We start from the raw sequence: 23,571 nt of genomic DNA on the forward strand, positions 1-23,571 counted from the left end.
CTGGCAGGTCTAAGTCCTTACTGTGCTGGGAGCCCCAGAGCTGAATGCAGTACTGCAAGTAGGGTCTCACAAGAGTAGAACAGAGGAGAGAAAATACCTCAGACTTGCCTAGCTTGCATCTTCCAATGGTGATGACATTTCTGGGAACTGAGGATTCTCTCCTAAAGCCTCCCGTTCTGCAGAACATCACATTGCTGCACACCTGCAGCTGTGAAGTGTTGAGGATTTGTAAGCAGGATCCTTACTCCATGGAGGTCTTGAGGGATTAGTAGCGGGACTTGTTGCCAAATAAGGTGCCATCAAGCTCTGGCCATTGCTGTTTAGGTAGATAGTATCTCTCAACTTCTTAACTGTGTGATCTGTTTGTTGAGCCTTGTCAAATGATGGATTTAAAGAGTCAGAAGCATAGAAGTTCAACATGGGCTATTGAACTAAAAGAATGCAAAGTTCTCAATTAGTATACAAAAAGTATATTTCTCTAAAAATGACCTCCAACACTACATTTTCATAATCAAATCCCTGACTCTCTTATGCCCAACAGATGAGAAATTTCAGAGACACTATCAGAGATATATGTATCAGGAGAAGTTAGGCACTCAAATGCCTTGCTATATGCCAAAGTCCAGTATTTACAGGTCACTGGCATTCACAGGGCCTCCACTTAACCCTCTCGAATGGAACTAAACCCAGGTCTCTCACATCCTTGGCTGAATGCTGAAGTTGTTGGACTTCTCAGTAAAATGGTGGCTTCTTTGTGGGCAGTATGTGTTGTTGGATTAGGCTTGTCAGAGAAGGTCTCAGAGGGAATGCCTGTTTCAAGGATGCTGAGCAAGCCTTTGTATGAGATGGACCTTAAGCGGGTCAGCAATGCCAGGCCTCAGGCAGTTAAGCTCACACTCAGCCCCAGAAGTGTGGAGTCTATCCCTGGAAATGCAGCCAGAGGGAAGTTCAGCACTTGTAAGGTGCAGCAGAGGTTTTTGAATGACAGTGGGACCAAAGGATGGACAAAATATGCATCAACAGTGTAATCTAGGGGTGCTACCTTCTCCTTGTGCATTGAAGCCTCAATGCAGAATGGTCTCTTCCTATTACATTTTGATTTAGGGACGTAGAGGAATGAGGTTAATGCATTTATTCAACATGCCCTGTGAAAATATTTTAAGACTACCTTCTCTGTGTAACTATCTTGACTCTTACCAGCTCCTTCAGTCAGAGTCCGCACCAGCGTGAATGCAATTTCCATGCATTGTTTCAGTCTGGAAATGAAACAATTTTCATTAATGGAAACCTGGTTCTCAAGCAGAACAATTAGACCCACTTCAGGTTGAAAAAAGATAAAAGCATGCTAATTTGGATGGAGGACTCTTCTTTCAAGGCAGCCAATTGAGTCATCAGCCTGCCACCCACCTGACTGTCTGACAGGTAATTAGGAGATAGTCCTCTTTTTGTGTGGAGCGTGTGCGTAAACCTCCACACGCTGGTGTCACTGCCCATTGGGACTTCCAGAGGAAAGAGCTTGTCAGTGGCAAAAGAGTGAGGAGAGCATGTTTGTCAGTCGTTGCCCAATGAACTGACTTGGCTTTTTTTTATGTAGCTCATTATTTTTGTCTTTTCAGCAGCTACCTGAAGTTTCTGGCAGTAAAGTCGTCATGGCAGACCTGGGCTGCAAAAAACCCAGCGACTGCACCGTCTCCAGGCTGCTCAGCGTAGTGGAGAGTGAACTCCGGGCTGGGAGAGACAAAGGCGACCCCACTGAGAAACAGCTCCAGGTTGTCTTAGAGGATGCGACGCTCTGGCAGAGATTCAGGGAAGTCACTAATGAGATGATCGTGACCAAGAACGGCAGGTGAGTGATCTGGGGGCTGAGTGTAGGTGACAGCCAGGGGGGTTAAGTGCTATAATAATAAACTGTGTGTGCAGACTCGAAAGAACTGCAATGAGCACACAACAGTTTTTAGGGGATTGCATCCTCATAGTCCCCTAAAACCAGCATATGAACAAAATGGGGTGTCCCTGCTCCTCTTTGGTCACTGCCAGACCACTCCTGCCACCCATTATTCCTGCTTTGAAACATGCTGGAAAAATATATTGACTGACTTAAGGCTGCACAAAAAGGGAACTTTTGCAAGGGAATAGATGTACCTCTCAAAACCTTTGGAATGACTTTTTGTGCTAATAACCACTAGCCTTTATTAGCAAGTCCTTACCTGTAGACCTCAAATTACTGTACAGAAGCAGATTGGTGCTGTTATCCCAGCTGCAGTTTTCATCTCTCTGGCCTTGGATATTAACAGCTTTACAAGCAGTCTGTACTAGAATGGGGTATAATAAAACTGTGTTCTATGTGGTATATATGTATGTATGCATGGTCCCACACTGGCATGGCTCCATAGTTTTTGCTGGTGCCCTTAGAAACCAGTGCAGAATATTGGCTAACATACATAGTTTTAGAAAGACAAAATATTGTGATGTTATTGGATAACATATCTTACTATTTGGGGAACATGGAAAGGCACAGGAAAAGAGTGCAAAACCTGTCAAGAAGGATACTCTTTCTGAACCAGGCACTGGCTTGAGGGAGGCTCTCCACAGAGGTTCTGCTCTGAATTGGGCTAACAGCAGAGTCCAGCCCACAACAGACAAGCAGCTACTAAAATAAAGGTTTGCCAGTACAGTGGAACTAAGGTTTTCATTTAATGCACCCTCTGCTGCAACTCCCATCCCCACCCCCCAACATGCATACGTTTCTTTTGCGAGACCTCTCAGGAGATCCACGTACGAGAGAGGAATTAAGAGATGGAAATTTACTCATGTGGACTTTCATTGATTTTGCAGTCTTCATTTTAGCAGAATTTGGGGATGAAATTACTGTTGGCTGTAGTTTGACAAGGGACATAGGAGAAAGCAGTAAAAAGGAAAAATCTAGTCTATCGGCTCAGCAGGGTTACTCTGGTAAGACAACAGCTACCTGCCCAAAATACCAGCTCCTGGGTAACAGTACCTGTTGCCATTCTGATTCCTCTTATAAACTACAGTGATAGAAATCTGCTGCTGAGGTTCTCCTTACACCGAGAAGCTGCTTTTGCTTCATTTAAATTGCTTTAAAAACTGCTGTTAGGCTACAGCAAACTTCTGAGTGGACTTACTCTTAGTATACAGTAGTTTAAACTGACTCCTTGGCAGCAGAAGTGACCAAAAATGAGGTAAGAAAGGTTTGCCTAAAATTCATTAAATTGGTGCAAAGAATTGCACCTTACCAACAGGCTTTTTTCAGTTTCTTTCCTCTCAGCTAATATAAATCATGACTGCATTGTGATATTAGTTCCCTCTAAAATGTCAGGGTGAGTGCATAGACAAAATCTTTTTATGATGATGAGGAAATCTATCTGAATGTGTTTTGTTACTTTTTATTTCATTGTGTAAGCTGCCTTATTTTTGTTATTCTAACTTATACATGCCTTATCAGCTTGATTCTACCTTTTCTAAAACCCGTGACATCTCTAGTAATGTCAGTGGGGGCAGGAATAGGTTCTTTATGATCAAAGTAACAAACTACAGAAGTATGTCACACAGTCATCTGCATAAGTCCTTTTACCAAAGTTACTGTAGCATCAGGGACAATGAGAAAGGATCTCTTGTGTTTCTGAAAGTATCTTTCATAAAAATCACATTATTGCACCAAAAAGAAAAAAAAAAAAGGAAATACAAACTGTGGCCTGCAACAAAGATCTCTGAACAAGTCCAGGCTATTCAAAAAAAGACAAACTTGAGACAGCTTCCTATGAGTGCTGAGTTTTTTTCAGGTTCAGAATTCTTGTCTCCAGAGGGATTCTCAGTAGAAAAAATATTGACCTTATGCTGCTGCTGCTTCAATCAGTATAACTAACTCAATCATTCCTGCTGAAGGGTATACAAATGTTTTTGAAAACCGTGTTCCACTATGAAAGAGAAGAGCTGGTCTAAACTTACTGTGTGTGAAAACTAAAACAGTTGGTACGGACATGTTAGCAAAACCCAGAAATTAAACCGAAACCTGATCCAGGAGCATCCCAGAGAATGAAAGTCTAATTGACTAGTGATCCTCAGGCATCAAATTCTAGCATGCACAGTTCTATCTGCTCTTATTGCATCATCTCTAATTGGTACCAAGGGTCCCAAAATGCCACAGTTAGATGAACCATCTTCAGTTAGTACATAGATTTGTCTCCGTGGCTGTATTATAATTCATTATAATAATCACCTGCCCTAGCAATATGTCTAGGTATACAGGGAAGGTAGATACATTCTGACCAGGATAGACATCACTAAAATTAAACCACGTGGTTTATCGCAAAATACATCCCAATGGTTGCAGCCGATACAGTGGGAAACCATCTCCGATTTTACTCAGATTTGTTGTATCCAACTGACACTTCAATGTCAAATGCTCTTTTTTCTGATTCAGTAGGTTTTCTGTCTCAGTGGTTATACCATATTAGGTATGCAGCATCCTGAGACTTTGCAATCCCCATTACTGCCTGGAGGCAGGAAGGCACTGATCTCCTCTGATGGGAACAATCCACAGGGGATCAATGAAGGCAAATGTGAGTAGGGGGAAAGAAGGCCTTTGCAGCCTTAAATGCTAAAGCAGCTTTACTGGTTCCTGCACATTCAAGGGAAGATGTATCAAACATCTTCCCACTCAAGTTCTGTACTGTGGAGTAATGGTAGCAGATCTGCTCTAAATAAATTCAAGAGGCTGAAGTTCGCATTTGTTGCAGTAATGGGGGTCACATGTGCACCTACTTGATCATTGAAACAAACATTCTGACTGAAACAAATTTGGAGAAATCACCATTTGCCAGGCTAAAAGACAGATATTAGCAATAAAGCCACTTTAATCAGCTGAACAAGTTCTCCATGGTAAGTTCTCCATCATTTAAATCTGTACAGTCAAGACATGCTGGTCCAAGCAAGGCAGGCATTAATTCTGAGGGAAGCTGGTTAACACAGGGAAATACTATAATCTTGATGCTGTAGGAGGTTAGAGTTGATGATGACTGTATTTTCTTCTGGCATTGGTCTATAGGTCCTTTGGGGATAAACTCGAGCCTCTCAAATAGAAAGGCAGAGAAGCCTGCATTGTGGGCAGAGGAATTAGCAACCTGTATGTAACAGAAATCACCCTGAGAAATGTAGTGAAATTAAATTTTCATGTGATTTATTTTCCCCTCTAATTCAATTTCATCTATATATCTAAATGTGTTACTTTGAAGACCAACTGTAGAAGGTCTAAGGGATGGAGGGAGCAACGCATCCATAATTTTTATCACATCAATTGGGTGGCTGGTACATCCTGGTCAGAAAGATACATGTAGCATATAAATCCTCTAACTGGAGAGGGACTTTTTAGACAGCAGTGGAGTGATACAACAACGGGTAACTGCCTTAAACTGAATGAGAGCAGTTTTAGATTAGATATTAGGAAGAAATTCTTTACTGAGGGCAGTGAGGCACTGGAGCAGGTTGTCCAGAGAAGTTGTGGGTCTCCCATCCCTTATGTGTTCAAGGCCAGGTTGGATGGGGCTTGTTGCACCTGGTCTAGTAGAAGGTGTCCCTGCCCATGGCAGGGGTTTGGAACTGCATGATCTTTAAGGCCCCTTCCAACCCAAACCATTCTATGTTTCTATAATTATTCTATGATATCTTCCTCAGTGTTGCACTGACCCTACATCACCAATTATCAATATTAGACGAAAAATCTCAAATTTCTGAAATCCTGCCTTTTCCTGTGAGCAGAAGGTGCTGAATATATACAGCAAGAACTATATAAAAGTATCCAGAAAGGTAGGTGGTGAGTGGGATGTCATGGGAGAATGATTGTTAGCAATCTGTATTTGAGTGTCACAAGAGAGTATGGCTGCAGGGGCAAAGACTTTCAGTCTCCCTCGAAAGAGCCTGGAGTTTCAGCTCCTTTATGTATTTTGGATGTCTTGCACCACGGCCTAACTAAGCCTAGAGAGCTACCTTAGCCCCATGGCCACAGACCTCAGGCTATTGCAGTGGTTTTTTTGGTGTAACCAGTCTCCCTGCACCCATAGAGAAAAGGAGCTCAAAGATTCATTGGCCTGCCCATAAAAATGTGTCATGGAAAAATGCCAGTTGCCAGGAGAGGTCAGTGTAGAGGTGTCTGGGGCAGGAAGGCCTGTGACTCATGTGAGAAGAATGTTGGAGGTGATACATAACAGCAATTACATATGTTCCTTGACAAGCTAAGAATAGGATATCTTTGTTGGGAGACTCCTCTGTTCTTCTGACCACAAATTATTCCCAGTTCCTGAAACTGTAGGAGTTTACTAACTCTTTTGCTGCAGACTTTCAGGCACAGAGGTGTCAATTCAAAGCTGTGCAGCATCAGTCACAAGCACTGGGACAGGCAGAACACTGCTGGAAGTCAAGCTGTGAGCTCCTGCAAATCTGTATTACAAAAGAAAAAAGAATAGTTAAAAGGGGATTGAGGAAAGGTGGCATGGACCTTTAAGCACAAAAGGAGTATTTTCCTCCAGCTAAGCACAGGTAGGATTTTAGTTTTAAATGCACAAGATCGTGGAAGGCTGGATAGATGTTTAGAGCTTAGAAAAGGACAACATTGCATGTAAGATGGAACTAAAAGCAAAAGAGCCTGATCAAGCAGATGAGGTCAAGGAATATGGAAGTACGGGACCAAATTACTGGAAGAACTGCCAAGTGCAAGGTACAACGGCAAGGATTTTAACCAGAACTTCTCAAACTGGATAATTATATGATTGTAATGGGACAGTATGTGAATAGTTGCACTTAAGAAAGGGAGAAAAAAAGTTTCAGCTAACTACAAACTTTTTAATATATCCCTATATTAAGAATTTAGGATGTACTTTGAATGAAAGAGTAATGAAATATGTGGAAAACAATGGAAAATTATATAAAAAGGCATTTTATTAAATTTAACTCATGCCATACCAACATGACACAACCCTGATAATTTAAAGAAAATTTTTTAGACAAGGAAAATGTAGCAGATTAGGGCATTTAGAATTGTGCTACCTGGAAATCACTACTCAAGTGGGAGATGTTGGGTAGAACAACACAAGAACCATGGGAACTGATAGAGGGAACTGACCGACTTTGCTCACAAAATTCTAGAATATGACCATCCCTTCAGAGGAAGAAAGAAAACTTTTTTGTATAGAGTAGTGTGGTCAATAAATCTAACTGGTGTCTGTTGAATACCTCATTAGTATTAAGTCCTGATTGCTGGATAGTGCAGGATGATTTCAGAGGATATATCCAGAGTCAGTCAAAGTGGGACTTGGCCACGGGACAGAACATGGTAGAGTGTAACAAGGTCAATCTAAACACCAAAGTGCACTTTTTAATAGGATTCTGCAGTGAAGCTGTGGTTCAGCTCCACCTTCTCAGTCATTTTCAGCTCTGTCTAAAGCTGTTTGTTCTTTCTGGTTCCACACCTAAGGATGTATTTACCATGTCCAGATCCCATGGATTCTGATGATCCTATACACATCTCATTATGTTCGTAATTCTTGGCATGATCAAGACCTTAGTGCCCTACTTTAAGATAACATGAGTTTTTTTCCAAATGATTGAACTAAAATAAAATAAAATATTAACCTTTAAGAGACTTCTTCAGCTGGATAGAAGGAGGGAGTGAGGAAGGATGTTTTTTACACTCAACTATTCTGTGAGCATCTGGACACAAACATACTGAGGAGAGTCTTCAAAACCATTTTCCAGTGATGTCTCCCTTTTTTGTTTCCTCGGCCAGGCGGATGTTCCCCGTTTTGAAGATCAGCGTGTCAGGCTTGGACCCAAATGCCATGTATTCCTTCCTGCTGGACTTTGCTCCGACTGATGGCCACCGATGGAAGTACATCAATGGAGAATGGGTGCCAGCTGGGAAACCAGAGCCACCAAACCACAGCTGCGTCTACATCCACCCAGACTCTCCCAACTTCGGGGCCCACTGGATGAAAGCTGCCATTTCCTTCAGCAAAGTCAAACTTACCAACAAGCTCAATGGGAGTGGGCAGGTATGGCCTGATGTTTCCACATACACCTCCTGGCTTCAATTGCAAGCACCTACCAATCAAGAAATATCAAGGGTGCATTTATGTAATTATAGAAGCCCTTACAGGCCTCTTCACCCACAGATGCCAATTATTCTCTGGAGGCCAAATGTAAACAGGGATAAACAGGCCTTAATTGGCACTTTCAGATTTTAATGGACTTCTTGATGTTAAGAGAGACAAAGTGCTGTGGTTTACTTAATCATCAGGGAGCTTTTCAGAGTTGGTCTTGTGTGCTGGGGATTTTTACATAGGACTTCAGAGAAAGAGGGGAAAAATGGCCACGGGTATTAGGTTTTTGTTGTGTTCCCCAATGCTGTTTGGTGTAAGTGGAATGTTGGCAGGAGTCAGATAGCAGAATAAAAGGCTGCTCCTAAATGAAATAATTGCTATGTCTGCTTCTGCATCATGATAATTATCAATATTCTATTGAATCAGCTTTGGCCTTTGGAAAGAAACCACATGTACCATAAAATAAGTGACTTTCTCTTTGAACCCCTTAAAAATGCAAACAGGGAAATTACTTTTATTTCATATTTTATTTTTGATGATGCATCTAAAGGCAAAATGTTGCACAAGACCTTTTGTTTGCTCATTTGTTTAGTACAAAACTCCTACAGAGGATGATACTTGTCAGCCCAGAATCAATTTTTTCCACGTAAATGTTATACATTTTCTATTTGTTGTTTTCATTAGGTTTGTGAGGTACTTCCATAAGCCTAGTACCCTAATTAGGTAGGAAATTATCTCAGTTTTCACAGACTGGAGAACAGGAAGATGATCTGACTTTTCATAAGTCATACAGGGAACCAGCACACAAGAATGACTGTGCAGCATAGAACAGGATCTGAGCTTGCAAATGCTTTTCTTGCATCCAGGACCTCAGAAAAAATATGCATGGGAGGAAAAAAAAGCTACAGGAAACTTGGAGGGTCGAAGAGACCCTAGGAAAAAAGTACAGGGGAACATGGTATGTATATATGATGAAGTGGAGAGGAAGCAGGGGAGGAAAAGCTATATGAGAAAGCTATATGAGAAACAGAGCCCAGACAACAGTCACCAAATAACAAATGACTGAAGCTTCCCTTGTTTTCTTTTGAAATCTTGACAACAGTGTTAAGGTAAACCATTCTGTGCTTCAGCTTCCCATTATATGATAGTATTAGAAAGTAGTAGCTGACTAGCAGTGCTTTATGCTAATAGCTGTGTTCTTTCTTATATATATGTATGTATGTATCTATGTATCTATGCATACATCACTTTGCAAAGTATAGATTTAACAAAAAAATCTTTTTCTTGAAGTAGAGATAATAAAACAATTTAATTTAATAGCCCAGAATCAATGCTATTCATAGCTTTTAATGCCAGGTTAGAGAGATCTGCCAAGATTTGTTTAGATACACTTCATCTTGCCCAGAGAGGTGACTACGTGACTCCCTCAGCTCCCTCCTGTCCCCACTTTCTGTGATGGTGATTCTCTGAGTCTTTCAGATAGTAGAAGAAGGACAGGGAGTGCCCTGCTCTGTTTCAGCAGCCTCTACTGCAGTGGAAGCCCAATGGTTTGAGGGCCATAGCTGCTGATACAAATATTCACTAATGCTGCTGTTTAAAAAACTTTAAATACAAGTCCAGTGAAGTCTCATTCTGTTCAGCCCTGTGGTTTTCATAAGGGAAGGGAAGTGGTCACAGCACCAAGCCTGTCTGAGTTCAAGAAGCATTTAGATGATACTCTCCAGCACATGGTGTGACTCTTGGGGATGGTCCTGTGCAGGGATCCCTATGGGTCCCTTCCAACTCTGTTTATTCTGTGATCCTGAGAAGACGGTACCTGTCCTTCTGTTTCAGTCATCACTGACCGGGAGGTTTAACAGTGACGTCTGGTCTGTTATCAAGCCAGAGCAAAAGAGCAGCTGTGAGATACCAGAGTGGTGTCTTTCTCTCTGTTTTGCTTTCTGCAGATAATGTTGAACTCCCTGCATAAATATGAGCCCCAGGTACACATAGTTCGCGTGGGAGGCCCCCACCGGATGGTGATGAACTGCTCCTTCCCTGAGACGCAGTTCATAGCTGTGACTGCCTACCAAAATGAAGAGGTGGGTGGATGCCACACTGTGCTCTTGGTCACCATTGATGAGATATATTAAAAGGTTATTATCTACAAGACCAGCCTGCTTTTTTCTTGTTTCCCCATCAGTCCCATGCAGTGTAATGTTCCATCCAGTCTAATACTCTGTTGTCTCTCTGCAGTAGAACATTGACTGATCTGGAGTCTGGCTGCAGTACTAAGCCAGGCTTAGCTTAATATCCTGCCACAGCTGTTCCAGACTAGTCCATCTGTCCTGGCATCCCAATCCTTTACTGGAAAAAAACAAAGAGCCCTACAACCCTACAGTCAAGTCCAATATCTTTCTCCAGCAATAACTGATAGTTATAATGATAACCCTCTCTCTCCCTGCTCCTTATAGTACATAAAATTGTGTAACAGCACAATATTCCATGGAAAAATTTCTTCCCAGTCCTGAAAATGTAATTGATATATACTTTGGACTGTGAGAATTGCTAACTCCCGTGTCACATCTGTTAGCTAGTATTGCTGCAGATTTTATTCATACTTGATGGGAATTTAGTGTTTAAACTCTTGAAATGGTCCACCATCCCACAGGATTTGCCAGACTAACTCATGCCAGGCTGCCCCAACTGGTGTTCTGCCTGTGGCACTGATGAGTACACAGCACTCGGCAACGAGCAAAACTGTCTCCTAACTAGCCCAGGAAAACATAAAGTGTGGAGATATATTTTAGGCTAACCCAGAAAGTTTCACTTAAGATTATTCTGGAAGATGTTTTATAAAGTTTCTATTCCAAATTGCCTTCACTAACATGCTTTGTTTTCTGTAAACTCAAGATAACAGCTCTCAAAATCAAGTATAATCCCTTTGCCAAAGCATTCCTGGATGCAAAGGAAAGGTGAGTTAATCTTTTTTTGCTCTGTAGCTCTTTTGTTTTTTTATCAGTAGCATTTTGCTGCTGATATGGTTAAAACCATTGCATCACAATATGAAAGAAAAATGGCATAATTGAATCTTGTTTCTACTGTTTTAAATCCAGAGTTTCTCCACTGATATTAGTGGGGAGAATCTGTATAATTATTACGATAGTGTCTCAAATGGGTGAATATCCTGTTGGGGATTCTAGGACTTAACACTGTCTGCACGGGAAGTCTGAGATGAGATGGTGTGAACTTCCCCAGTAATGTTATACTCGGCATATGGTCACTAAATTGTACTTGCACTCCAGTGAATCCTGTAATTTGATAGGTCAGGGAGAATAAAAGTTAACTGCAGATGTCAAAAAGCATAAGTGAAATGAAATTGCACTGTAACTGTAAGTACACTACTGTTATTAAAACTGTGCGATAATGTATGGCGTGTTCATTAAAAGTAACCCGTATGTGCGAAGATGTACGTATGTAAGATGTCAGAGATGCTTCCATTGGAAACAAATTGTGGTTTATCTTTTGAAATTTTGCTTGCATCATCTGTTTTACTGCAGAGAGGCATCCAAATGATGCATTCCAGCCCATAATTGCTAACAGATTTTGTTTAGACCTGCTGTGTCTTTTGACACGTGAAGTGCCCCACGTGCCTGAAGGAGAATCTGTATTTCCTTTCATTCCTCTCATCACTTAAGCTGTTGTGTCTCAGCATCAGGGTTTGCAGTTGCAGAAGTGGGAATGCTGCCTTCAGCTTGCCTGGCTGAGCAGGAGGCAAAGCCCTGCCTTGGTCTGGGGAGGAGGCCTGCAAGGAGGAATGGTGCCCACAGGTAGATTTAGAACTCCAGGTTCAGCCCCCAGATATGGCACAAACTTACAAACATTTTTGTGTATGTTGTTTCCTTTATGGCAGAATGTGGAAAGGTCTACTGCTGCCTAGCAAGTAGTTAAGGAAGATGGATTTCTGCCTCTTTTTAACTCACTTCTCCAATTTTTAGTGAACAGTTCTGTTTATAACTTTCATGATTTTTCAATGAGAAGTTTTACCACTAAATATTTTCCTTTTCAGAAATCATTCTAAGGATGCTCCAGAGACAGTCTCTGAAGGTCAACATATGACATATTCTCACAGTAAGGTTTTTATTCATGTCAGCTGGAAGTTTTGTGTGGTATGATGGGTGCTGGCAAGCTGCAACTTACTTAACTGGCTCATAACTGGCTCAGTCATTTACTGAGTGCAGAATTTTGTTCATAGAAAGAGACCCTTTAAAAAAAAAAAGAAGATTGAAGAAACCTCACAGTAGAAAACAATGTGAAAGGGTCTGCAGAGGGATCATTTTCCTTGTGATCCAGTTTTTCAGTATTAAAAGGAATCTAGAATCAAGATGATATACGACATTTTTACTTTCTTACCCCCTTTTTTTATTTTGTATTTGTAACTCAATATTTTTGCCACCTATAAAATTATCTTTCATTGGTAAACAGGTAAAAATGGGGGGAGCAGAGTTTTTGTTTGTTTTAATGATAGTTTTTCTTTCATTTGTTCTTTGGTGTTCGTGATATATTCTGGTAGTTGCTTTCAGGTCTTGTTTTTAGGGTTGGTGGTTTGGGGCTTTTGGGGCATTTTGTTTTTTGGGGGGCATTTTGATTTTTTTTGTCAGTTGTCCTGAAAACCAGTGTCTTGGACTCACCTGGTATTTCTGAGGCACGGGTAGTTCTGCAAGAAGGCTGGTTGCTTTCTTAATTGTATTGCAGCATTTTTGTGCAATAATAATAGTTTTCTTCTCTCTTTCCCCTCAAAGTGGGTGGCTGGTTGATTTCCAACCCTGATGCAATGTGTGCACCGGGAAGCTCTAATTATCAGTACAGTGGGCCTCTGCCTCTGCCAGCTCCACACACTCCCCACAGCTGTGAGAGGTATTCAGCACTGCGGGGCCATCGGGCTGCTCCATACCCACCTCCCTACATGCAGAGAAGTCATTCACCTACAGGTACTGCTGTAAAACATTGCTTTGTTTCCTCTGCCTGCCTGACCCTTGCTTTAGGTTAGCACAAGCATTGAGACAAACATAAGCTGAGGCTAGGAAAGAGCACGATGAGTGTCTGTAACAATCTGGACTGAACCCGTCATGCACTGAGTATGTTTAAGGCAGCAAAACAAGAGGTACAAAGAGCTGGGTGCACTGTAACTGTTAATTATAAATGAGAGTGTATGACCTCGCTTTAAGTGTAGCTCCCAATTATACAAAAAGAGCACTGCATGTCTTCTTTCAGTGTCATGCCATGATGCAGTTGAGCTCTCAAGTCGAAGCAGCTTTCAAGAACATGGTAGGAGCTGATGTGAGATGAAAGCATTTGGTTATTGGCAGAACATCTTTTGAGTCCCTTTCACTTTCTAGATCTGGGCCCTGAGTTTCAGAAATTGGTTCTACTTCGATCAGAAAAAGTTGATCAGAAAGAAGAGTAAGGATAAAGTAATCTGCTTGCTAATTATAATTTATCAAGAATTCCTGTTTAATGGAAATATTTATCATAGAATCATAGAATTGTTTGACTTGAAAGAGACCTTAAAGATCATCTTGTTCCAACCCATCTCCCATGGACTGGGGCATTTTCCAGTAGACCAGGTTGTTCCAAGCCCCATCCAACCTGGCCTACATCAAGAGATGGGGCAATATTTATAAAACTTGATTAAGTATTTAACCTCGAATTATAAGGAAATATGTATCAAAACATTGCCAGATATATGTCAATTATTAATGAAAAACTATTATTCAGGCTTGCAAAAAGGCATATCATATGTCTGTCATGCTGTACCTTCTCAGAAATCAAACCTGGAATTACAATGGCACCTTGCTACTCTCCAAATGAACATGGGAATTTTGTCTTTCTACCTATGGTTGAGAACCTCATGATCAGATTGCTGCCTCAGGCCTGCCCGTATTCTGTTACCTTAAGACAATGTTTCTGAGGATTTGTTTGTTGCTTTTTTTTTTTCCTCCCCAGTTAATTTGTTGGAGACTTCCAGCAACAATCTTCAGGTATTCTCAGGACATGACAGCTGGACTTTGCCATCCTCCCCACATGCTAATTTGCTCTCAGTGCCACACACAAAGGGAGGTGCCAGCCCTGGACCCAGGTAAGGTTACAGGAAAATTGCTGGTATGAGGAGCACTGAGGCTTTTATGACTGCCCTAGTGATTCACACTTTGTCCCAAGCTTTAATTGGTGTCCGGGATTTTAAACGTGTCCTAAGTACCAAAATCAAGATTCCTGGACAGATCTTTCTGACAAGCTAGTTATCTCCTGCTCTGAAATCAATGGGAGCTTAATTTTTCCCCAGCATTGCTGAAAACTAGGATCTTGGAACAGCCACAGAGAACTCTGGTATCTACAGTCTGTGATCATTGTAAAGCTAAATTACTTTTCTCCATTTATTCCTCACTGTTCTCCTGCATGAGAGCCTATCTAGGAGTGGATGGAATTTAGACCTCGAGAGTCAATTAATTATCAGATATTGTCCCTTCTTTTCCCCAAATGAACACACACATTTCTTCTCTAACTTAGGTGCCAGGAAAATCAGCTGCAATTCTCAAAACTTTATAAGCATTCACAACAAAGATCTTGAAGTTTTGAAACCTCATATCTATTTGTGTATTTCTCTCCATGCCTTTGTCCAAGGTCATCAGGTGTGATGGTGATTTTTCACTTAAGATCTGCAGGGCTGATCTAGTTTAGTAGCTCAATTTGAATAGCTGATAATGCAATTGACTTTATTGTGGCAAGTCTTATGGAGGGGAAAATGCTTTGAAATAAGTCATTCAATTTGTACTGCTTTTTTTCCAGCCACTACCCTTGCCTGTGGACAGTGAGCAACAGTGCTGTAAATGTTGCCAACCCAGCAAGCGAGGTAAACAGCAGCCCTTCAAGCATGTTTCTAAGGGGTAATGTCCCCTTACCAGCTTCATCATCAGTCCAAATCCCTCTGCAGGGAATGGTGTCTGGCAGCATGGAAACGCAAGGGGAAAGCAGTCTAGCCAGACTAGCCGACTCTGCATGGACATCCTTACACTCCTTTTAATGGACAGGCAGGGCAGGAGGGAAGCTCAGCCAAACAAGACTGACACAAATGGCAAACGATCCCCTAGAATTGCAGCACAGAGCAGAAGGTATGCAGAAAAATGACTTCATCAAACCTCACTTTCCATAATGTATCTCTTGTGTGCCAGTGAAGCCAAAATGCAAAGGCAGGAAATGTTATGAGAACCTGCTTATTACTGTAACCTTTATGCATCATTCAGAATGATGCCCAGAAAGAGTCTTTTTAGTCAGTTTTGCTTCTATGCCACATTAAAAATGGTCAGAGACATGGGACTGAGTGAAGCAGACATGGCAGCTGGATATTTGCATGTCATTTTAGAAGCCTTTTCTGTAACTAATAGTCAAGTCCAGTGGAAATTGTGATCAAGTTCACAACTGGTTATTTGAGGGGACATTGCTGCTTTAAAGGCTTTCTGAATCTCTTATATGAAGGTTTTCACAATACCTGAGATTAAACCCTTCAAGGGATGAAATTAGTCTAACTTCCTTGTGCCACCTGCATACACTGTGCTCTGTCCCCTTCCCTTCTCGAGCTCTTGTTTGCTGTTTGTGTTCCGTAGGGATAGTGCACACACTCAAGCTGAGAAAATGGCTGCATTGTAGCAGCAGGGCTAAGGGCAGCTAGTTTAGCATTTAGAATCTGGTGTCACAGTCCTTGAAATGGAAAGTTCCAGTGTTTCCAATATGTGCTATTTTTGAAAGGGTGGAGGGGAAAAGAATTATAGAAAAAAATATTCTGCTTGCATTTCCACTTTGCTTCAGATGTGGAGTACAAATAAAATATGAATAAACGGTGTATTATCTTCTCAGTGCCTCTCCAAGTTTTAAACACACATACAGTCTTTTTCACCTAACAAACTGAGCTATTTAAAGCAGCTCTACTTGAAGCAAGTTGATGAAACAGGAATTTTCTATTCCTTGTCCAGTGCCTGGCTGTATGCTCTTGGGCATGGTATTTCATGTCTTTGCACCTGTTTCCCCTCTCACCTTTTGTCTGCTTCAGCTTCCTTTTTCAGGCTTTTCCTATCCCATATGAGTGTACAACACATAGCATCGTGAAGGCCTAATCCTGTCTGGGATTTCTAACCACTACTGTGATGCACGTAACAGTAGTCATCCCCCATCTTCCTTATCCTTTCATGTATCTCCTCAGGCAAGCCCTATCAGCTTCTCAGAGAAGAATGCTGCTGTTTGATCTCTTGAAAAGAAAAAAATTGCAGGCTAAGTCATGTAGATATTTCTTTGTATAATGAAATGCCCAGCAGCAATTCATTTCTGTTTACAGCCATGAGCACTGATAGGGGACAATCCTCAACACGGGCGTTGAAGAGGATTCTCCAAAGCTCCTGTGAGCTGGTGTTTCTGCTCTGCTAGATACAGCAATATACCCTTTGTGAACACTCATTTATTACATACAAGCTCTGGGAGCAGCATTTTATTTTGGGTAGACATTAGATGCAGCAGCAAAACGAGCCTTTTCATTCAGGTCATCAAATGTGCATCTATCTGGTGAACTCAGCAAGCTCCTGTTTTGTATTCTATTACCTGGCCTTGAACCACATTTTCATGACTCCCCCATCTGGCTTTTCAGATTCACTGCATTATACACCTGGTAAAACTGTTAGTTTTGCTGACTTGTGCTGCTATCCCCTAAAATCAAAGTAATGAAGTTACTTTGGACGTGCATTTTTATTCATACAGACATTGGTCAAACAGGAGCTAACAGAGTGCAAAAAGCTCTCTGTCCTGCTATCAGTCTAATCCTTTTTAGTTATGACTGTAAATCTGCCTTCCCATATTCTGACAAATGCTTGGGGATGAGTTTCTCAAAGTTATATTTCTCTACCTTGCAGCCAGAAATGTAAGCAAGTGTTTCTCTCAAATATACCTCTTTTTTACAAATGAGGTTTATTAACTAACTTATACTACCCTCTTCTGGCTGTTTAGCTCCCCACAGACACACCACACACAGAGTCTGTATGAGATGGCTATAGATGCTAAAAAACAGCAAGTGGTGACTTCTCTGTGTTCCAGGACTTGCAATGTTTCCTTCATGGTTAACAAGTTGGATAATTTCTTAGTTATCCCATGTACTGCATTACAGTAGTACAAAGGTGATTATAAGGTGTTACACAAACTGCATTTTCATTTCAGAAATAAACAATCCAGGAGAAAATCTAATTAGCTTTCCTGGTAGTCCCATGGGATTGAAAGGACAAAAAAGTATCAAAGTGAACAGGGAAAGTAATTTTTCTTCCTTACTTCTGTAAGAGAAACCATGATCGACATTGCAGGAGGCAAGAACTTCTGAGATTTCAGAAACAGGCTAAGTTTTTATCATTGCAGACAATCTGATTTAGCCCAAGCCTGAGAAATTACACGGGGGGATAAAAACACCCCTGGCTGGCTCACTACTCTTGGCCCTGTCTCAGTACAAACTGGCATCTGTAGCCCAAAGGCCCTGGGCCTGAGGACAGCAGGGAGTATGCTGATCTTGGGTTTAGTGTTGGGGAGTCCTGAGAGGAGCAGGGAGTTGGACTCCATCCTTATGTGTACCTTCCAACTTGAGATCTTCTGTGATTCTATTCTACGATTTTGCCACCTAGATAAAGAATTGGAGATTTGGTATTTGGCTTGGACAGATTACTTCTAAGCAGTGGAAGCACTGGAGATAGCTTTTGCTATTTGTTCACAAGAAAAAACTGCAGTTTTAACTGTGCAGATCTCCTTTCCCAGCACAGTGGACTTCCCTAAAGCACAGTGACAGGCTGGGCTGCCGACTGCACTGTTCTTCTGTGGGAGGCAGATTCTCTTAAACTGTGTATAAAACTGTTTCCCTCTGTATAAGCCATTATTGTGGATTTGGTTTTGCACCTATAGTGCACTTGTTTCCCAGCAGATTTCTACCTGCCATTGAAAAGCACACAATAATAATTTCTGAATGAATATTTCAGTGGTTGTTGTAAGCAGTAACTGAAATGGCAGCAAGAGAAGAGAGCAAACAGCCTCCCTCCCCAGTTTTTATATATTTTGACAAAGTCACTTCTTCACTTTGTGGAAAAGAAATGCACTGAGAGACTAGAAAAGTTCTTTTGAGGTCTCCAGAGTAGATATGCTACCTGATATTAATGACATAGTTCATATTTCTTAACTTAACTAGATTACAGGGTCTACACTGTAGGTTTTTGTCCTGACAGAAGCAACGCTGAATTTGTGGGTTGTTACCCTCAGGCCTCTCACCTGGACAGCCAAAGGGCAAGGGCTTGAGGACACAGCTCCATACAAATCTCCATGTGATTAGAGGGAGCAGCCATTTGTTTTCAGTTTCTGCAGGGCTTTAGCGCTGTACTCAGCTACCAAACATGAGGTTGCAGAGTGGTTTGTGTGACACCCCATTTAACTATATTCAAAAAGAAGTGGGGGGAAGTGGTTAATAAAAGCAGAAGATCTAGAGGGTAAGAAAACCCCCAACCAAGCAACCAACCAACCAAAGAAACAAAAAAACCCAAACCCCCAAATTTAAGACAGTTTGTTTGCCTCTGATGCCACACTTTCTACTCCTGTAGCAGGTCCTCAGTGGCCCTGCTCCCAGCAGCAGTGCTGAGCAAGGGGGGAGGGAGAGACATTGCACTCGGTGGCTGCTGCCCTTTAATCCCTTCTGTGGGCTTCAGCTGCTCTTGAATCAGGGCTTCTCCTCAGCTTTCCAACCCTTTCCTGGTACTGCCAGGCTGCATCTCCCTCCAGGCTGAGGCAGGTGCCTTCTGTGTCAGCCTTTTTGTCAGCCTTTTCCCTTGGTATTTATTTTCCTGGCACTTGGGCAGAGGTCTCCCAGGGAGGCAAGAAAGCACCCAAGGACCTGTGCAGAAGTTTTTTCCTCGAAGAGCAGCCCACAGCTCTCCAGATAGCTCTGGTTTTAAGACAACAAGAGAGGCTGATGCCTGCCCATCTCTGTGCAGTGTGGTGGGCACACTCAGCAGCCCGGATTTTGTCATCCTGAAAAGTCACCTCCCCTGTGCTTTGCTGGGTCTCTTTCCAAGATGGGCTGTTCCAGCTCACACACCTCACCTGTGGCCAACAGAGGGGATTAACAAACGGTTTCAGGTGTTCTCATCCACAACTACAGAGTTTTATGGGAATGTCCCTATCCTCCCTTGCAGGCAGAAAACCAGAGAGCAAACACCAGCATCCTGAATTGCCCAGCACCATCCCAGGTGTTCCTTGGTAACCCAGCCCTGGGTGCCTATCAACAAAGACATCTGTGGCTCTGTTGCCAGCAGAGAACAAGCAGCAGGTAATTTCCTCAGATGAGATCTTCCCCCTTCACAGCCTTGTCCTGCCCTGTTGCCCACCCTGAGAAGGCTATAACCTGCCCTCCCCAGGAAATCCTGTCTCTGTGCTTGCACTGGATGCCATATGGATGGCCACCACCTCTACAGGTCTTCCTGCTTCATCTCTCAGAGCAGACATAGCAGAGGTGCTTTTGAGTTCTCAGATCATCAAGAGCTCTCAGGATTACAAATTGTCAGGTACTTTTGGGATTGTTCAGTGAGGATGTTCCACCTGCTGTGGAAAATTGTCTGGTTTTTCCTAGCATGTACTGATACAAAAAACTGCTGGCATTTTGAGAAGGCTGGGTGTTTGACAAGGCACAGGATAAAAGCCCTGCTGTGTGGTACAGTTCAGCCAAGTTTGTAGTGAATAGAACAAATCCAAATGCCACAGCCTGGTTCCCAAAACACTTCCTAGGCAAGGGCATATCTGTAAAGGCCACTTTTGCCAACAAAACTCTGCAGTGCCTTCTGTACTCATCTGGGGCATTGGCTCAACACCAACTGAGGCAGAAGGGTGCTTCATTGTGAAACTCTAGCATGACTGCTGGGGGGATCTTATGTTCTCTCTGTGACTCACTCTGAACTGTTTTGCTTGCCTCAGTGTTATACTCACACAACAAATCCAAATCAACAAGACAAAAAGCTTTTGGAAAAATCCTGCCTTTCTTCTGTTTATATATGCCATTGCATGACAGTTATGACTTTGCTCTTTGGATGCTGTATCTCTAAATGTCTTATGCTCTCTTCTATTCCTGAGTTGTTCCAGAGGGAAATATGAAATATAGAAGGTGTAGACTGTGCCTCTTGTCCAGAGGAGTAAGGCATTATCAGAGCAGAAGTGTGGCAGTTTAACCAAGAGGTGGGTGTGATTGTGAAGCCCTGCTCCATATGAGATAACTGGCAGACTGAAGGGCTCAGCTGACTCTAGTGGGGACCAGGGGACCAAGTTGTTCTGGGGCAGGCTTTCAGCTACTGTGAAATTCCACTGTGCCACCAGCTGAGCATTTTCCTTTGGAACTCCAAGGTCTCCAGACCAATCAATTTAAGCCCTAGGACAAGCTATGTGTGTGTGTCCACACATGTGCCTGTTGATAATCTGTATTTGTAAACCTTCCCATAAAAAGTAGCTGCCAGACAGAAAACTGGATATGTTCTCTATCTGATGTGTTTGAATGTCCTCAGGTCCTTGCTGTCTCCTGCTATAGAAGTTCCTCTCTGCACAAGTGGAAAAAAAATCAATTTCTGTAACATATGTTGGTCAATTGAACCAGTTTTGCCCTGAAAAGTCAAATATCCAAAGGGGACGCATTGCTTTTGATCTACTCTGTCAGCTTGCAATAAAATGTTTTGTCTAGATTTATTCAAATCTCTGGCTTGAGTCACCTTGAGCGGTGTTTTGTTTGGGGTTTTGTTTGTTTGTTTTGTGGTTGGTTGTCTGTTTGTTTTGTGGGTTTTTTGACATTGCTTCTAGTAAAAAAAAAATTAATTTCTGCAGCCTTTAAATGTGTTTGATAGTTTCTCTGTTAGAAGGGTTGGTATAAAGAGACTATCAACCTAGGAACGTAGAATGGGCAGGGAGCTCCAGGAGTATGCTTTATTCCCCTGCTATTGGAAAGAAAATACAATTAATTTTATAAACTAATCAAGATTTCTTGGAAAATTAATTGCGGCTTAGGACCCAGTAGCCTATAGAGAGAACTGGCATTTAGAAAGCTTATTTCTAGCCTAAGTGTGCTTATAGTTAGTTTATAAATGCTAATTCTTGGGCTGTGTTGTCTTTTAGCTGAAATAAATTTCTTCTTTCATTTTTTTGGTGCAGTTTTAGGAAGTTTTTGTGTTGTTGTGGGTTTGCTTGTTTTGGGTTTCTTTTGGAACTGCTGTGCTTGGCAGCACTTCATAAATTGCCCTCTTAAGACAGTTTTACATTGTCTTATTTGACTTTTCTTCTGCTGAAGGAGATGATGCTTGGTTTTCCCTCAGCTGCATGTTTCTACTGCTTCCTTTGTCCAGCTTTGTCACGCAGCAGCAGAGCAAGCTTGTGGTCTGCCCTGCTCAGTGCAAGGGGGACCTGGCACTGCTGCTCTTCTGATGGGCAGCTGCTGTTAGATCAGATTATTTTGTAACTGCAATCTCAGCCTGAATTTTGCTGGCCAACAAAGCAAAGGTTTAGTTTTATTTCATGCCCCCACTACCTCTGATGTATTTTGATTTTCTGTTGCTGTGTTCATCCTAGAACCCTTTTCTGTGCTGACTCAGTTGAAATTTATCCACCCTGAACTTAGTGAGCAGAGCTGTCTGCAGTATTTCAGAAGCAGTCTTACTGGTGTCTTGTATAATGCCACAAAAACTACCCTCTTTCTCCTGGAAATACTTCAGCAAATTCACCCTATGATCATATTTGCCTCTCTCACAGAAGGTAAGCTTCCATTTTGGGCAGCACTGATGCATGAGGGATGACCTTATTTCCCCTAGGGGGATCCTATGATTCAGGACTCCTCGCAGCTTTTACAGCATTATCTGAACCAGCCTGCTTACTGCTGTGGGATTTGTTTTGCTAAATTATTGGTGGTGCTTCCAAAAAAGCTGGAGCAGAGGAGAACCTTGAATAAGGCAGCAGACGTGTTGTTAGCTACACAGGGTAAAATCGTGGGAGTACTTGCACTGATTTATTAGGTGTGCAATAAGAGTCAATAGAGAACTTCTCCTTTCACACAATGTCTGGCTGAAGAAAGCAGGACCTTACATAAAATCTTGTGTCTAACTGTTGAATGTGTGATGCATCCCTAAATTCAGTATGGAAGTAGGAAAACAGAGGCGAAAGAAAAGGAGTGGGAAGTAGGAAACACAACCTCCACAGGGTGCTTTATACCTGATGTAATTTCAGCCAGGCCTGTGTTTCCTCCGGTGAAAGAAAAAGCTTAACCATTGCATCCCATGTTGTTAGGAACCAGGTGATGCGTGAAATAAATTTGACCTGAAGAAAGGGGGTGCATAAATAACTAATTAAAAGCTATCATCTTGCATCCGGCAGCTGCCTGACTGGATGTTAAAAATATCCCTGCCAGTCTTCAAAAGTATGTTTTCATGGTGGTGATATAACTGGTACTTTGGCCTTTGTGCAGGATGTTAAAAGCCAAGGGCTGATGTCTGAGATAACGTCTGAATGTGTAATGGCTGCTTCCTCTCACTGCACAGGCTCTGCATCCCTGGCTTCTGACTCATGCTGAGATCCTGGATTTTCAACAGAAAGTCAGCTCATTTCTACACTTCTGCAGAATTCTATCCTGACTTTGCTCCATCTAGAGCAGGGAACTTTTTGTGTTTGTGACTGTCTGTTAGTGCCAACAGTCCAGATTTGCCTCTTAGAAAGAGGAAAGAAAACAGAAATAAGTTGTGGATGAGGGGAGAGGACCAAGTCAAAGCTGAGCCACAGACACTTTAATGTTTGGGGCATTTTTCACTTCCTTTCTGCCTGGCAGTGAGGTGCTGGTATAATTTTTTTCTTCCTAATATTTGGGGCATTTTTTCCTCTCTTTCTGCCTGGCAGTGAGATGCTGGTGTAATTTTTTTTCTTTCCAATCCAGCAGATGGTGTTAGATGGCTATTTAATGACTCGCATGGGATGGAAAGAACATCTTGTTAGTGACAGAGCTAGAAGGATGCAAGAAAAAAACAGTTTTGCAGGGATGTTCAGTGAATCTGAAAGCTGTGATAGGCTCCTGTTCTAAGCATCTGTGTGTATACTTTCAGCTTACTACTACTAGGGAGTGGGGAGCTTCATAGTTGTAGTACTTGATTTAAATCAAGACTTCTGTGACATTTATCATACTTTTTCATCTAAGGGTTTAGGCATGCCTGAGTGCAATGGAGCAGAAAAAAATATAACTACTGGCACTCATTGAGCATTTTGGGGGTGGGAGTTGTATAAATTATTTTTTGTATTTATTCTTAATTGCATTTTTTCCTTGCATACACCTGAAGAGTGAAGTGGTACAAACTCTGTACAGTGCACTCCTGTGACAGAAGTGTTTCCTAAATCACACTGT

General features: G+C 42.0%; 1 protein-coding gene across 1 annotated transcript; it reads left to right on the forward strand.

Moving 5' to 3' along the window:
- The first annotated feature begins 1,309 nt into the window (after positions 1-1,309).
- On the forward strand, positions 1,310-15,458 carry TBX19 (T-box transcription factor 19). The gene is made up of 9 exons (XM_018074613.1): positions 1,310-1,422; positions 1,617-1,846; positions 7,802-8,066; positions 10,061-10,195; positions 11,007-11,068; positions 12,163-12,224; positions 12,896-13,084; positions 14,100-14,232; positions 14,940-15,458. Exons 2-9 carry the CDS (start codon positions 1,650-1,652, stop codon positions 15,172-15,174), a joined length of 1,278 nt encoding a protein of 425 aa, XP_017930102.1. The 5' UTR covers positions 1,310-1,422; positions 1,617-1,649; the 3' UTR covers positions 15,175-15,458.
- Positions 15,459-23,571: the final 8,113 nt, after the last annotated feature.

This window comes from Manacus vitellinus, unplaced genomic scaffold (genome assembly GCF_001715985.3).
Source record: "Manacus vitellinus isolate BGI_N305 unplaced genomic scaffold, ASM171598v3 scaffold_28_pilon, whole genome shotgun sequence".
NCBI classification, from domain to species: Eukaryota; Metazoa; Chordata; class Aves; order Passeriformes; family Pipridae; genus Manacus; species Manacus vitellinus.